Consider the following 14,951-nt stretch of genomic DNA (forward strand, 5'->3'; position numbering starts at 1 on the left):
ACGTGCGTCCCTTTCCTTCGGTGGGCCTACAGGGAGGTGACCAACGACACGACCGTGGTGGCCCCTTTCCAGTTGCTCTACGGGTGGCAACCGGCGGGCCCGTTATCTATTTTGAAGCGCTCTTGGGCAGGCGAAACGAACTTGCCACCAACATTAGCTACGTCCCCCGTAAAGTACTTGAGGCAGCTACAAGCGCACTTAAGGCAAGCGGCGGAAGCGGCGGAGCTGATCAGTGAAAGGCAGCAGAACGTGTACGCCCGCCAGTATAATAAGCGTGCTTCCATCAAAAGCTTCGAGGTGGGAGAAGCGGTGCTTGTGTTTGACGATCAGCGCGGAGGGAAAATGCTTCCAAGATGGTAGGGGCCAGGTACGGTCATCGGCAAGTACCACGACCATTCCTACTTTGTACAGATGCCTGAAGGGGGTAAAAAGCTCGTTCATGGCGGGAAACTCCGCGCATATCAGAGTAGGGTAAATGGCGCTCAGCGTCATGTTTGAGGAGGACGCGTAAGCGGATGTTGAATGCACCTAGCCCAAATAGTTCCCAGCTAGGAACAGAGGTACTCTATGCGGAAATAACCGCCCACATGCAGGAGGGACCGAAGTGCGATTCGGGACATATTTAAGAGGTACCGAGACCTGTTCGACGAGAAACCCGGGGTGGCCAAAGTAAAAGAGCACGACATAATCCTGGCAGAAGGTTTTGCGCCTAGAGCGTTGCATGCGTACCGGGTGCCAACAAGCTTGAGAGGGGAGGTGAGTAAGCAGGTAGATGAGCGGCTGAATCTCGGCTTAATTGCCCCCTGCGAGAGCCCCCACGCCCATCCCGTCGTCTGTGTATCAAAACGGGATGGTAGCATAAGGTCATGCGTAGAATTCTGCATGCTGAATGCGGGAACGGTTGCAGACGCCTATCATATGAAACCACCGGGAGAACTAATAATGAGAGTAGGTAGGGCGAGATTTATCACACTCCTAGACCTCCGAAGGGGCTACTGGCAGGTGCCGATGGCCTCCTCCTCTCAACCCCTGACGGCATTCCTGTGCCACTGGGGGCAGTTCGCTTGGAAGGTGATGCCCTTCGGGCTAAAGAACGCCGCTCAAACCTTTCAAAGGGCGATGGACGACCTCCTGCGGCCACATGCAGAGTACGCGTGTGCGTATCTGGATGATATTTCGGTGTTCAGTGAGACCCTGCAGGAACAGCTGCAGCACCTACACAGGGTTTTCGAGACTCTGAGGCGCGTGAACCTGAAGGTAAAGGTAGAAAAGTTTCAAGTAGCGCGAGAGTCGATAAGATACCTGGAACACATCGTCGGTTCTGGGAGGCACGCGCCCGATCCAGAGAAGTTAGCCGCAACTCAGGGGCTGAAAGCGCCGACGACGACGAAAGAGCTCCGCAGCGTCCTAGTTTTGTGCGGCTACTATGGAGAGTATGTGCGCAGCTACGCTGAGGTGGCGAGGCCGTTGACAGCACTGACGGGAAAAAGGGTCGCGAACAAAATTCCGTCCTCTAGCGAGGCCGGCAGCGCTTTCCAGCGCCTCAAGGCTGCGCTTTGTGAGGCCACTGCTCTTGGGACGCCGGACCCGGACAGGCCATTTTGGCTTTACGCAGACGCCTCCGCGCTCGCCGCCGGGTCTGCATTTCTCAGCGGGATCAGGACGGTGCAGAGGTCCCGATCGCCTTCGCGAGCCACAAGTTCTCTCCGACGCAAACCCGATGGTCCACTATTGAGAGGCAGGCCTTTGCAGTAATCTGGGGTCTAAATAAGTTTGACATCTGGCTCTTCGGCGCACCGGTTACAGTAGTATCGGATCACAACCCCCTTGCGTTTCTAACGCTCAGCACTCCACACGGGGCCAAGGTAACACGTTGGGCGCTAGCGCTGCAAAGCTACAACGTCGTGGTGCAGCACCGCAAATGGAGCTCGTACAGCAACGCTGACGCATTATCACGGCTACATAGCTTTGCCTGGCATTCGGACGGCGGCGTACGGGCCGTGGCGGAGGACGGGGAGGAACCCCTGGTGCCATCCGCAACCGTGATGTGAACGTGTGATGAAAGATGCGAACTCTGCCAACGGAAACAGTTCGGACATAAGAACACTGTGCCGCGGGCTGTAAAGGACACTGCATGCAGACCGTGAAGCCGTAGCTTTCATTGTTTGTACGCGCGTTGGTAAGCACGCCTTAGACGGCAACTCCTCACTGGCATGGACAGCAACTGCAGAGTGCCGTCTCTATTTGTCTCGCGCCATGTGTTTACGTGACATTGTTTGTTGGCCACGCGGGAGGGGAACGACCGACTACAGCCGCAGGGGTAGCGTGTAACGCGGAAGCTGTAAGCGAGTTGCGGGACTGCTGGTGTTGCAGTTAAGCCACTAGCCCTTTTGTTTGTGTGTGCTTATTCATCTAAGCGTGCTGCAACTCTGAGATGAATTTTGAGTGGGGCGTGTAGAGGGCTAGCATGCGCTATGTGTGTTCATTCCCCGCCTCCTCCCCCCCCCTCGTTCTGTCGCGGCTAAGGGAGGTTAGCTTCGCCGTTGAGCGGGCCCCAGGGATATTTGTGGATGCGCGCGGTCTCATTAGGAGCGCCCATATTACTGTCTCCTGTGTCGCTGCTGCAGACTCCGGAGAGCCCCCGGCGGGGTGGGATGGGGGGGGGGGGGGGGCTGCGAGGAGGGCGCAAAACGGGAGGCGGCAGTTAGCGCTCAAGGCGGGCAGCAGCGAGAGAGGGAGCGGCCGGCTCGCCCAGACATCCCATTGTCCCTTTTCGGGGAAAGACGCGAGTGTCGGGGTCGCGGAGCTTGTTTCTCGCCGGGACCGCTTCGCGCCAGTGTAGAAAGAGCCATAAAAATGTCAGGAGCGCCACTGCATTGTACGCCGACGGCTCACAGCGTTTTGACAAACAGCAGTTGCGGCTCAATTTAGATACTAACGCTTCGTCGGAGGTTCTACACCTTTTCTTTTGAAAAGAGAACACTGCTAGACGAAGCCGGGTCGGGCGCGTCCGGATGAATGGGAATTGTGGGCGACGGTGCAGCTGGCTGGCGTCCGGTATGGCCACGAGGCTCGACAACTCGGTCTCAAGAAACGGGCGCGCGCAGAAGACGTCACCGGACAGAACGAACACAGCCACCTGCTTAATTAAGCACAGTGACGGCCACTTGAGTTATGACGCCGCCCGAACCCCGGAGGACGGCTGTTGGGTCCACAGTCCATTGTGATCCGACTCGTATCGGAAAGTGGTTCTGCGCTCCCGGGTGTTGTTCGCGACGGTCGTGGCTGGGGTTGCGGCCGATAATTGCCCTAGATCCGAGAACTGTTAAGGTCACGGGTACTGCGGAGACAGACGTACCTGCTGAAGCGTTTTGACAATTTGTTTTTAAGTATTTTGCTTTTCGTTCCATAGGGGAGAGAGTTTTTCTAATACAGTGGAAGGGTGGGGTGGGGCACGTAACCCAGGGGGCCAATCCGTATGTGTGTGCATTCTCGCAATGTGCTGTTTTAAGTGAAAATGATGCCATTTTTACAATATGTACATTTGAGAGCGGGTTATATCCCTTACGGAAATTTGTGGGCCGGCGACACGGCTAATAACCAATCGTGTTAAGAGTTTGACACAATTGGATGCTGAAGAATGTGGCCCGGGCCCATGTGTCTTTAAAACTGGGTCCCGGAGCCCGAGATGAGGGTTCTGGGCTACGGAGGAAGACGTAACGTATATTCGGCTATGCCGAGTATGGGCCTCCACTAAATGTCATCCGGTTCCATGTTGTTGTTGCGCTCACTGCTCAACATTGTTTGTATATATGTAAACTATTGTACATAAAGCTTCTGTTTGTATGCGCTGCAAGTTCCGTGTTGTTGCCTAGTATTGTCTAGCAGACCTTCAGCCTTCCAGGCATCTAAAGCCGTCTCCGACGGGGCACCTGTGGTGCAAAGGAAGGAAGGAAGAGGGAAAGAACCTTTTCGCCTTGTGTTGCGAAACTTTACTCCAGGACTCGATCAAGACATTGAGAAGCTGACCAACGCATGCCCAACGTGCATATAATAGTGCAGCATGGCCCCTGCACGACTAGCCGTGCCGTGGCCGGAAGCAGAGGAGCCGTGGTCCTAGAATACATGTCGATTTGGCGGGTGCTGTTCAATGTCACATGGTGATGATTGTGGTAGATTCTCATACGAAACAAATCGATGTAGCTCCAACGAAGGCTGACATTTCGGGATAAAGAATTGAAGTACTGCAGACGATGTTCAGCCGATTCGGCTTGCCGAGAACCCTTCTGACGGAAAACGGTTGCAGTTTACTAGGAAGGAATTCAGGCCATATATGAAGCGCAATGGCATCAGTCATATACGGACAATTACCCACAAGCCACAGTCTAACGGTCTGGCGGGAAGGGCGGTACGGACTGTGAAGCAGAGGTTAAAGAAAACCCTCGAGGTATGTTGAGACGGCGTTGTCGGTGGACAAGCCGCTCCCGGTCGATGCATCAGACAGCGTAGCCAGGCCGGAGAATGACGCTTTATTCTCGGATCAAGGGATATTATATAGCCAGAGGGGCGAGGGAAAGAGGGGCGAGGGAGAGAGAGAAACGAATGAAAGATCGGTGTCGGCACGGGTTCAGTTGGTGGCTTATCGCTTCTGCTATCAGCAGCATCCGTTCCTCCTAATAGCCATAGCGATCCACTGGTTTCTTCACCCGGGCTGACCGGCGCAGCGTCGTCTCCTGGGGTGCAGGGTCAACGGGTGCTGACGTGGGTGCGTTGTGTTCAGCCAGCGGATGTCCCGATGGTGCTGCTGCTTGACTGTTTGTCCCTGTGTGTGTGGAGCCCTCGTCGTAGCGTTTGCGGACTTGATCAGCATGACGACGAACCACCACCTCATCTTCCGTCTTGACAGTAACTAGTCGAGCGCCTGTTGTTGACTTCACCTTTCCGGGTGTCCACTTGTCACCCACTCCATAGTTACGGACTAGTACTGGGTCCCCCGGAGCGAAACTCCAGCTGGCGTCGTCCGAAGTTCTCTTAGCTTCCCTGCACAGCTGCGCAGCTTTGTTCCTGGGAGGAAAACACATGTCAAGTCGAGTGCGTAGTCGATAACCTAACAGTGTTTCTGAAGGTGAAAGGCCGGACTGCCGCGGGGCATTCCTGTAACGACACAAAACTCGCGCGAGTGCGGTTGAGAGATCCACGCCCGGCATCTTCTTTAGTCCATCCTTCACCGTCCTGACTGCACGTTCTGCGAGTCCATTGCTCTGAGGATGGTAGGGCGGTGTCCGAATGTGGGCAATGCCGTTTCTTTCCATGAATGTGGCGAAATCCGACCCCGTAAAGGGCGTGCCATTATCAGTTACTACAGTGCGCGGTAGTCCGAACTGGCTGAACAGCGTACGCAGCGCGTTTACCGTGCTACTTGACGTTGCACGGGCTAGTGGAATTGCCTCGATCCACTTACTGTGGGAATCTACCACGATTAGCAACATTTTATCTCTGATAGGTCCGGCAAAATCCAGGTGCAGACGGGACCAGTTTTCTTCGGTTGCTGGCCAGTTCACTGGCTCACGAGCTGTTGGCATTGGTAAAGCCTGGACACAGTTTCTGCATTGAGCGGCAATTCGGCAAATATCCAGGTCAATCTCCGGCCACCAAAATTTAGACCGCGCTACCTTCTTCATGGTGCAGACGCCCTGATGGGCTTCGTGCAGCATCATCAGCAATCTAGCGCGTGCCTGTTTGGGGATTACTACACGATGTCCCCACAGTAGGAGGCCATCCTGAACAGATAACTCCTGCCGCTTTTTGTAGAAAGCCATCATCTCAGAGTTACCGGTTGAACACGCGTTGGGCCAACCCTCACGGACGTACCTGCATACAAGGGGTAGCACCTCGTCCGTTGCTGTAAGTGACCGCAATTCATTTATGGTGATGGCCGACTGGTCCCACTGGTCGATGGCGAGAACAAACTCTGCGTCGCCTTCCGGTGCCGTCTCGGTTTCCTGCAAGGTTTGAGGTAAACGGCTTAGGACGTCCGCGTTGACCATCATTTTACCGGACTTGCAAAGCAGCTTGTATTTGTACGCTCCCAGTAAGAGCGCCCATCTTTGTATTCTGGCGGCGGCCATGACTGGGGTCTGGCGATCCATTCGCAGAAGGCCAAGCAGAGGACGGTGATCCGTGACCAGGGTGAACTCCCTGCCAAGTAGGTAGTCACGGAAACGTGAAACACCGTAGACAAGAGCTAACGCTTCCCGTTCAATCTGTGAATACTTCGTTTCAGCCGAAGTCAAGGTCCGGGACCGAAATCCAATGGGCCTGTTTTCTCCATTTATGCGATGGAACAGTGCCGCTCCTACCCCATGAGGAGAGGCGTCGCATTCCAAAAGTAGCTCGAGCTTCGGATTGAAATACGTTAACACAGGAGCTGCGCAAAGAGCCTTTTTCGCCAGCTCGAATGCAGCTTGCTCTTTTTCGCTCCACATCCACCTGGCTCCCTTCGTCAGCAGCTTGTACAAAGGAGCAAGCAATGTGGACAGATTAGGGAGAAACTTATTGTAGAACGTGATGAATCCAAGAAAAGCACGCAACTCTGTAACATTACGCGGAGAAGGGGCTAGTCGGATAGCATCGATGTTCTTCTCAATTGGATGCAACCCGTTTTTGTCAATGCGATGACCAAGATATGTGACTGCTTGCTCGGCGAAGCGACATTTATCAGAGCGCAGCTTAATACCATGTTCCCTGAAGCGCTGCAGCACTGCTTTCAAGTTGGCGTCATCTTGGCTCTTATCAGCTATCAGCACATCGTCAAGGTAGGCCTGCACGCCGGTTAACCCTTGAAGTACCGATTCAATTTTCCGCTGGAAGATTGCTGGCGCCGATGAGATACCGAATGGTAGCCGATTGTAGCAGTAGAGCCCTTTGAGTGTTAATGACGGTCAGTTTACGCGAATCCTCGTCTAGCGCGACCTGGTTATAGGCATCCCGCAGATCTAGCACACTGAACCGTTCTCCTCCCGCTAAATTGGCAAACATATCGTCAATGACTGGCAGCGGGTATTGCTCAACCTCACACACTGGATTTAGTGTAGCTTTAAAGTCTCCGCAAATGCGCACCGAGCCGTCCTTTTTCAAGACGGGAACAATGGGCGTGGCCCATTCCGAATATGGCACTGGAGATATTATCCCCGCTTCCGCGAGCCTATCCAACTCCTGCGACACTTTCTGTTTGTACGCAAAAGGAACCTTCCTTGCCTTGAAAAACTTCGGAGTCGATCCGCTCTTGAGATGAATCCGGGCTGGCGGGCCTTTCAGGAGTCCCGTGGTCTCGGTGAAAAGATCGGCGTAACTGGTCAGTAGTGCCAAAGCCGGTAGCGGGGCAGCTGGCGGAATTGTGCTGGTCTTGTTGGGTTGCGCCTTGACGTGAAGGACAGCCGTTCCCGTGTCATCCAGTTTCTGCAATAGATCCCGGCCACAAAGACTGGGGCCTTTGCAGTTTAACACCACCAGGTTGCATTCAACGGTCGCTGCTTGATAAGACACGTCCATGCTCATTACCCCAAGTACGGGTAGCTTCCCGAGAGAGCACGACAACTTTATCGGCGATTTCGCAAGCGGAGGCCATTCCTTACGATGCTTGTCATAGATAGCTTTTGAAATGACGCAGACTGGGGATCCGGTATCAATGTCCATTTTTAGGTCAACGCCGTTCCACGTGAATGTTTTCTGAATGGGCGGTAGCAGTGTCTGCTTCGTGCGGAGAGACCAAATCTGCGATGTACTACTATCACTGTCCTCAGATTCCTGCTGCGTTTGCGCTTCCATGGTACCGGTTCTGTTAACAATGTCCGATGAAGAGCACATCCTCGCTAGATGACCGTACTGTCTGCATTTGAAACATTGCCGTCTGTTAAAGCGACACGCTTCCGTCTTGTGGCCATGGTTCCCGCAGCACTGGCATTGCTTTTGTGGCCTGAACTTCGGCTTTTCTCTCTCTTGTTTGCGCCGACGAGTTACATTGAGCACGTTAGCACCCAGAGCTTGTCCGGTTATGCCCCGTGAATCAAGTTCCGCGCTTTCTGCAGCTAGCGCGAGAGCCTCTGCTTCCTTTAGCGACAGGTCCTTTTTCGCCAGAAGTTGCTTTTGGAAACTTTTCGATCTGACGCCGCACACGATGCGGTCTCTGATCATTCTGTCTAGCATAGACGAAAAATTGCAGTTCTGTGCTATTTGTCGTACAGCAACAATGAATTCTTGCACAGATTCCTCTTCTTTCTGATAGCGGTTGAAGAACTTGAAACTTTCTGCTATCTCGTTCGGTGTAGGATCATAGTAGCTGCTCAAAGTGTCGACCACCTCATCGTAGCTCAGCGAACTTGCTTTTGCTGGCGCTACTTTACTGCACAAAACTTGAACTGTCTTTGTCCCAAGGGCGGCTACGAGCAAGGCCCTTTTCTTTGCGTCAACTGTGATTTCATTGGCTTCCAAGTACGCTTCAACTTTCACTAGGTAAGCTTGCCACTTATCTTTTTCATCATCGAAGTCCGGTAGCCTGTGACCCATGTGTGCCGCTGCCCTGGGCCCGATGTCCTGGTTCAGCCTCGTCGCCACTGTTGAGACGGCGTTGTCGGTGGACAAGCCGCTCCCGGTCGATGCATCAGACAGCGTAGCCAGGCCGGAGAATGACGCTTTATTCTCGGATCAAGGGATATTATATAGCCAGAGGGGCGAGGGAAAGAGGGGCGAGGGAGAGAGAGAAACGAATGAAAGATCGGTGTCGGCACGGGTTCAGTTGGTGGCTTATCGCTTCTGCTATCAGCAGCAAGGTAGTTTGCAAGTTCGTCTTGACCACATTCTAGCTCATTATCGGCGCACTACCCTTCCAAACGGGAAACCCCGGCTTCCATGCTTCTCGGATATCAGGCACGCTGTTTTCTGAACAATGTCGTATCACAATCATTTGCTTCTGCAGGTGCGTGCAGCAGCGGGAAACCAGTGCACAATGAAATCTGGTTGAAGAACTGTGGAGTGGGTGACAAATGGAAACCAGGCGTGGTAGAGTCCACTGAGGGCTCAAGCATGATATCCGTAAACACAGAACATGGGGAGCAAAATCGCGGCCACCTGGACCGACTAAAGACCAGTAGGGGACAGTGTGCAAGGGGCGGAGATTAAGCCCCAGGCACCCAATGAAACATCAACGGCTGGGGACAGCGCAAGGGCGTTCTGTAGAAGCGCAGCCTCATGGTCACGCCAGTAGGGCAGTCGGTCTCAAGCAGGCCCGAACCCTCAAACGGCGCTAGACGCGCAAGTCGAGCACCGTACAAATGAGGCACAAATGTTGCTTAGCGCCATCGGCCCCGATGGCGCTTAAGCAACACTGCGTAGCTCGAAACGGAAGCCGCTTCACTCTTAAGGGGGAAGAATTGTTGTGAACCCGCAGACGCTTCTTACACGTGCCGTTATGGGCACGTTATCGGCTGTTATCGGCAGTGGTCTCGGTGACGTCACTGGCCAACAGGCTGTAAAAGCTACTAAGCCTTAATAAATCTGGCTCGTTCTTCACCAACCACTTGCCAACCACTTAGAACTTATGCCTGGTGTGCATCCGTGGCAGAGCGCGAACAGGTTAGTGCAAACAACGAAAAGACCGTTGAAACATCGGGATACTGCATGTACTTCAAAAATATGCAATTTTCGAAACACAATGATGAGTGAATGTGACTGCTGCTTATGGCCTGTTGGACAGGCTTGCTTTGCACGAGGGGCGGGAATCCCCGATCTTCCTGCAATTCAATTGACTCATTCCCTTTGTGAGAATATCAAAAGAACAGAGGAACCGAGCTAAGTAAGAAGGCCGTATGTCGTATCCTATCGACGACATACGAGGACGTGGTTGACGAGGACAGCAAAGAAACCAGAAGGTCCGCAAGCGTCGGGAAGCTACCGGAGTTCCAGCCGGAAAGTGGCAACTTCGAAGTGTACCTCGAACGCTTCGAATTAGTCGCAGCTGCGAACGACATCAAGGATGACAAGAAACAGCAAGTTTTCTTAACGGCTGTTGACAGAAATCCCTAAGTCACGCTCCGGAGCTTGCTGTTGCCGGCGACACCTGCTAAGTCTTCATTCAAGGAAGTGGTGAGTGCTCTAAAGAAGCACTACGTTCCCAAACGCTCCGGCGCAAGTAAGAAACCCATGAGACCATCGCAGACTTCATTGTCGAATTGAAGAGACTAGCTTCAGCCTGCGAATTCGGCACGTTTCTAAACGAAGCTCTACGGGATCGGCTCGTCGCGGGATTTCGTTCCGAACCCATACGGTGCCGACCGCTAGCTCTTCCTGACGATGAGATAACAAGGGACCGAGCGTGTAGTGTGGCCATAGCCATAGAAGCTGCAAGCCAGGGCACCAAAGACATGCTGAAATCGCCGAGCAAGAGAACTGCTTCGTCGGACAGCACCGAAGTCTACTGGACACGAGAGGCAGGGAAACAGTGTAGAGCTGATAACAGAGAAACGCCTGTTAAGAAAAGAGGCAGAGAGAGTCCAGTTCGGAAAACGTCACAAGGGACGAAAGCTTCATGTCACCGATGTGAAGGTCAACAGACACTCTAGAGTTGTTCTTTTTTAAACAGCCGGTGCTAGAAGTGTAAAAAGGAGTGACACGTTGCAAAAAAAGTGCAGAACTAAAGTAGCGCACTCTGTACAGCCAGATGATAGCAGTACTGAGCTACTGACCTTGTGTCACACTACTGAAAAAGCTGGTGCACCTGCTACTGTCATTGTGGTTACGATAAACGGCAAGATATTCCCATTGAAATTGATACAGCAGCAACTGTCTCAATGATGTCGGAGGTCGAGTGGTCAAAACAGTTTCGTAAAGCCGGTTTAAGACAAGTCAATGTGAAATTGGTGACATACAACGGCACGGCTGTGCCTATTGCTCTAGTTGTGGATGTCAAATTGCAGTACAAGGATAATTCTTTCGAGCTGCCTCTAGTTATTGCAAAGGAAACGGAAGGGCGCGAGAATGCCCACGTTGTTCGGCCGAGACTGGCCTTCCCAGATTGGGATCAATTGGCACGAGATCGAATCTGTGCAGGCAGCGGAAAGGGGCACGCCCCTTAAAAAAAATATAGCCTTGAGTTTGACCCAGATTTTAGGGCATTCAAAGGGTTGAAAGTTTGCGTTGTCTTGAAAGAAAATGCGCGCAGCGTTTGGTAAAGCAAGGCTAGTTCCTTATGCTTTACACGAGCAAGTCGAGCAGGAACTGGCACAAGTAGAGAAAGCTGGAATCGTGTATCGGGTCGGGCACAGCACTTGGGCAACGCCCCTGGTCATAGTCCCTAAAAAGAACAGCATGGAGCTTCGCCTTTGCAGCGATTACCGGGTCACCGTGAACCCAGTAATTAAGGTGGACCATTATTCCTTGCCGCTGCCTAGGGATATTTTTGTCACTTTACAAGTCGAAACAATGTTTTCTGTTCTGGACCTGCCTAAGGCGTACCTCCAGCTCGAGGTAGACGAACCAGCTATAGAACTCCTTACTACAAAACACGCACTTGGGCCTTTTTAGGTTTCGTAGCTTCTCCATATGGCCTAGCTTTTGCACCTGCAGTGTTCCAAGCAGTCATTTATGGCATACCAAATACTCCAAGGTATACCGGGTACGGCCTGCTGCTTGGACGATTTGGTAATCACAGGCGGGAACTACAAGCAGTGCTACGAATGAGTGGAGCAGGTTCTCCGGCGCCTGAGCGAACACGGTGTGCGAGTGAATAAAAAAATAGTGCGTTGTTTTTGCAGCGCATGAAGTTGTTGGGAGATGACATTGATAAGGATGGGTTGCATCCCACGCCTGAAAAGGTGGTGGCTGTTAAAATGCTCCAGAGCCTACCAACGTGATCCAGCTGAAAGCCTTTTTGAGCATGGTCGATTTTTATGCTAAATTTTTGACAAACCTGGAAACGGTCCTTGAACTACTGCACAACTTGCTAAGCAAATGACATTGGTCGCGTTAAAGTGACGAGGTTTTCACCTTATGTAAAGAAATGTTGTCTGATAAAAATGTCTACCTCTCCCGGAGATTACAGTAGAGTAGAGTAAGCATGGAGTAGAGTAGAGTAAGCATGAGAGTAGAGTAAGCACGAAATGTTTACGGTCATAACACATTGGTTGTAGGCGGTACTAGTCAAAATCTTGAAATGGCTCTAGTGTTCAACACACCACACGACACTCTTCTTGTTGCATCGAAGCTATCGCCTGCAATAGTGCGGGCTTAGGTAGGCAGCCGCGAACCGTGGCGGCCTCGTTGCTTTCGGGAGCGGCCGCATAATCATGGCGTTGTCGGCAGGGGCGAGCAGTCTTCTGCTGTGGCGTGAAGCCCCAGCGGCCGGTCTTTTACATCCGTGAGTGTGGGACCACAGCGCCATCATTGAGGACGGCGCGGAAGCAGTTTTTCAGCCCCAAGGCCCATCTCGCCCTGGAGCTCCCCTCTTGCTCTAAGCGGCCCTCTCTCAAAGCCCCTAACAGATCACGTATGAGTCTCGTTAAATCTCGTACGGTGCCCAGATGTTCTCGTTTCAGTGCCCGGATGAGTGGAATTCAGTGCCCAGATGTTGGCTCTCGGTCTCGGCGTCACGTCACCACACTGCCGGCAACGGGAGCTAAAAGCATTTCATGCTTACAAACGTCTTGCAGCTTTACGATGTGAAAAAAAAAGAATTCAGATTAAATGTGATGCTTCTGAGTACGGGCCGGGCGCACTACTGTTGCGCGTCGAAAATGGCGGTGAAAAACCAGTAGCGGTCATTGCGCCTTCCGGTCATTGTCTGCATCAGAGAGGAGCTACAGCAAAATAGAAAAAGAAGCACTAATCGTTGTGTTTGCACTGTTTAACGTATTGACTGACGATCAGGCGCTCACTACTGTTTTTCATCCCAAAATATAGGGCACTGCTGCAGCTACTGCAAGAGTCCATCGTTGGCTCGCATTTGTGGCCAAATTTCGCTACCAGATAGAACATAAGCCGCGATCTGCTATCAGTCTTGCAGACGCATTGTCTCGCTTGCCACCTCCAGACACGGGTGACCGGTGCGATGAAATCCTTTATTTTTCGTCTTAGAATGTGTTCGCATTGGCTGTAAAGGATGTGGAACGAGAATGAAGGCGAGATAAACTACTCAGCAATGTTCGGGAAATGATAAGGCATGGCTGGCCAAAAACTGTGACTAATGAGCTGAAACCATTCTGGACGCGCCGACTGGAGCGAGTATAGACGACGGATGCCTTGTATGGACAAACAGAGTGGTCATTCCTGAGTCGTTGCAGAATCTTGTGCTGGGTTTGTTGCATGAGCAACATCTGGGCATTTCTAGAATGAAATCAGTAGTCAGATCCATAGTATAGTATGGTGGCCTGGAATTTATGGCACTCTCGAGAGAATTGTGCCGAATTGTCAAATATGCCAATCAGTTCTCTCCTCCGCACAGCCGTACCTTTGACACCTTGGCAACTGTGTGGAAACCCATGGGAACGAATACATTTGGACTTCGCAGAAGAAAATTAGAAATTGTTCCTTGTCGCGATTGATGCTTATTCCAAATGGTTGGAAGTCAAGGTTATGACAGTGACAACTGCCGCTAAAATGGTAGACTGTTCATTTGTGGTTTGCGTCACGTGGACTGCCTGTGGAAGTAGTAACCGATAACGGTCCGCAGTTTGGAGCAGCTGAATTCCAAGATTTTCTGAAATAAAATGGAGTGAAGGACACGCTCACGCCGCCCTACCATCCTCAGTCGAATGGTGCGGCAAAGCGTGCGGTGCAAACAGTGAAGAAAGAATTGCTTAAGCAGCTGCTGGAAGACGAAGAAAGAGGCACTTCTAGGTAGCTGCGGCGCAGAATTGATAACTTCGTCTTCTCGTACCGAACTAAACCTCATACTTTCACGGGAAGAACACCCGCTGAATTATTTCCGCGAAGGAAACTATGCTCGCTTATCGTTACTGAGGCCAAACACGTCGTAGGCGCTGAGTGCGAAGGCTGATAAAATTAAAGCATCTGCTTATAAACGCAGAGCTGCGACGTCAGTGTTTGCTGTTGGTGATCATGTTCGCTCTGTGCGTGATAATGTGGTGAAGTGGTGGCCTAGAAAAGTTGCCCTAGTGAAGTCACCGTCAGTGTACTTGGTGCGTGTGAGAGAAAGAGTGCGGTGTGTGCACGCCGACCACCTGCCACGAGGAGACATCGCGATACGATACGACACTACAAGGGTGGTGGGGCAGAGAAGAGAGAGATCTCTAAAGGATGCCGACCCAGCCTCGCCTGCCGACAGACTGCGATCTAAAGTGCAAATATCTGTCGCGAACTCTGGCCGTCAATGTCTATGCAACTGGTCGCGGGTCAGCCATCCCATCGGCGCTGCCACAGCGATGCCGAACTGCATGCACCGAACTACCGCAGTGGCTTAAAGACGTCTTCTCAACACGTGCAGGTGAGCGGGGGCGTCCATTCCGGATTAAATTTATTGGACCCTGTTTTGAGTGAGGTTCCTGTTCTGCATTCCGAAAAGAGTCCTATAGCGGGGGCATCACATGTGCCAGCGGTTATAAAATAAAAAGAAAATGAATTAGGTGAAGGTTCTATACAGGCAGCACATAAAACGCTGGTGCCTACAGGCACAGGGGCAAAAAGTCAAAATATTGTTCGTCTATGCCTTCATATATGTGATATTGAAAAACGCTTTGGGAAATTCAAACGCAAAACGAGCACGCAATTCAACTTCGTAAAGTTATATCAGAGTGGGCTCGGAAGCACGCAAGCGATGACCCGCGCTAACGTTCCGCGCTTCTTCCTGCTGCAGTTCTTCGGATTTGGCCCCTGCACCTGTTGCAGCTTTCAAGCCTCCGTGTCCGATGCCCAGCACTTGTCGTCAGGCCAAGCCCAGGCGC

At 52.1% G+C, this 14,951-nt stretch overlaps 1 protein-coding gene and 1 pseudogene across 1 annotated transcript; one reads left to right on the top strand and one right to left on the bottom strand.

Moving 5' to 3' along the window:
* Positions 1-4,508: 4,508 nt before the first annotated feature.
* On the bottom strand, positions 4,509-7,992 carry LOC149345735 (uncharacterized). Its single transcript, XM_089586217.1, has 3 exons — positions 7,258-7,992; positions 5,872-6,002; positions 4,509-5,064 (listed from the first exon to the last, which is right to left on the bottom strand). Exons 1-3 carry the CDS (start codon positions 7,864-7,866, stop codon positions 4,674-4,676), a joined length of 1,131 nt encoding a protein of 376 aa, XP_089442343.1. The 5' UTR covers positions 7,867-7,992; the 3' UTR covers positions 4,509-4,673.
* Positions 7,993-8,944: 952 nt separating this feature from the next.
* The window catches only part of LOC149345736 (uncharacterized), a 35,181-nt pseudogene continuing 29,174 nt past the window's right edge, over positions 8,945-14,951 (top strand).

This window comes from Amblyomma mixtum, chromosome 4 (genome assembly GCF_055824585.1).
Source record: "Amblyomma mixtum isolate Tamu chromosome 4, ASM5582458v1, whole genome shotgun sequence".
NCBI classification, from domain to species: domain Eukaryota; kingdom Metazoa; phylum Arthropoda; class Arachnida; order Ixodida; family Ixodidae; genus Amblyomma; species Amblyomma mixtum.

Excerpts from the sequence above, each read along its gene's own strand:
- LOC149345735 (XM_089586217.1), bottom strand. The coding sequence starts at position 7,866 with ATGTGCTCTTCATCGGACATTGTTAACAGAACCGGTACCATGGAAGCG. Across the intron at positions 6,003-7,257 it reads CGACTCCGAAGTTTTTCAAG|GAAACCGAGACGGCACCGGA; the intron begins GCAAGGAAGGTT and ends CAAACCTTGCAG. Across the intron at positions 5,065-5,871 it reads GTGCTACCCCTTGTATGCAG|GAACAAAGCTGCGCAGCTGT; the intron begins GTACGTCCGTGA and ends TTTTCCTCCCAG.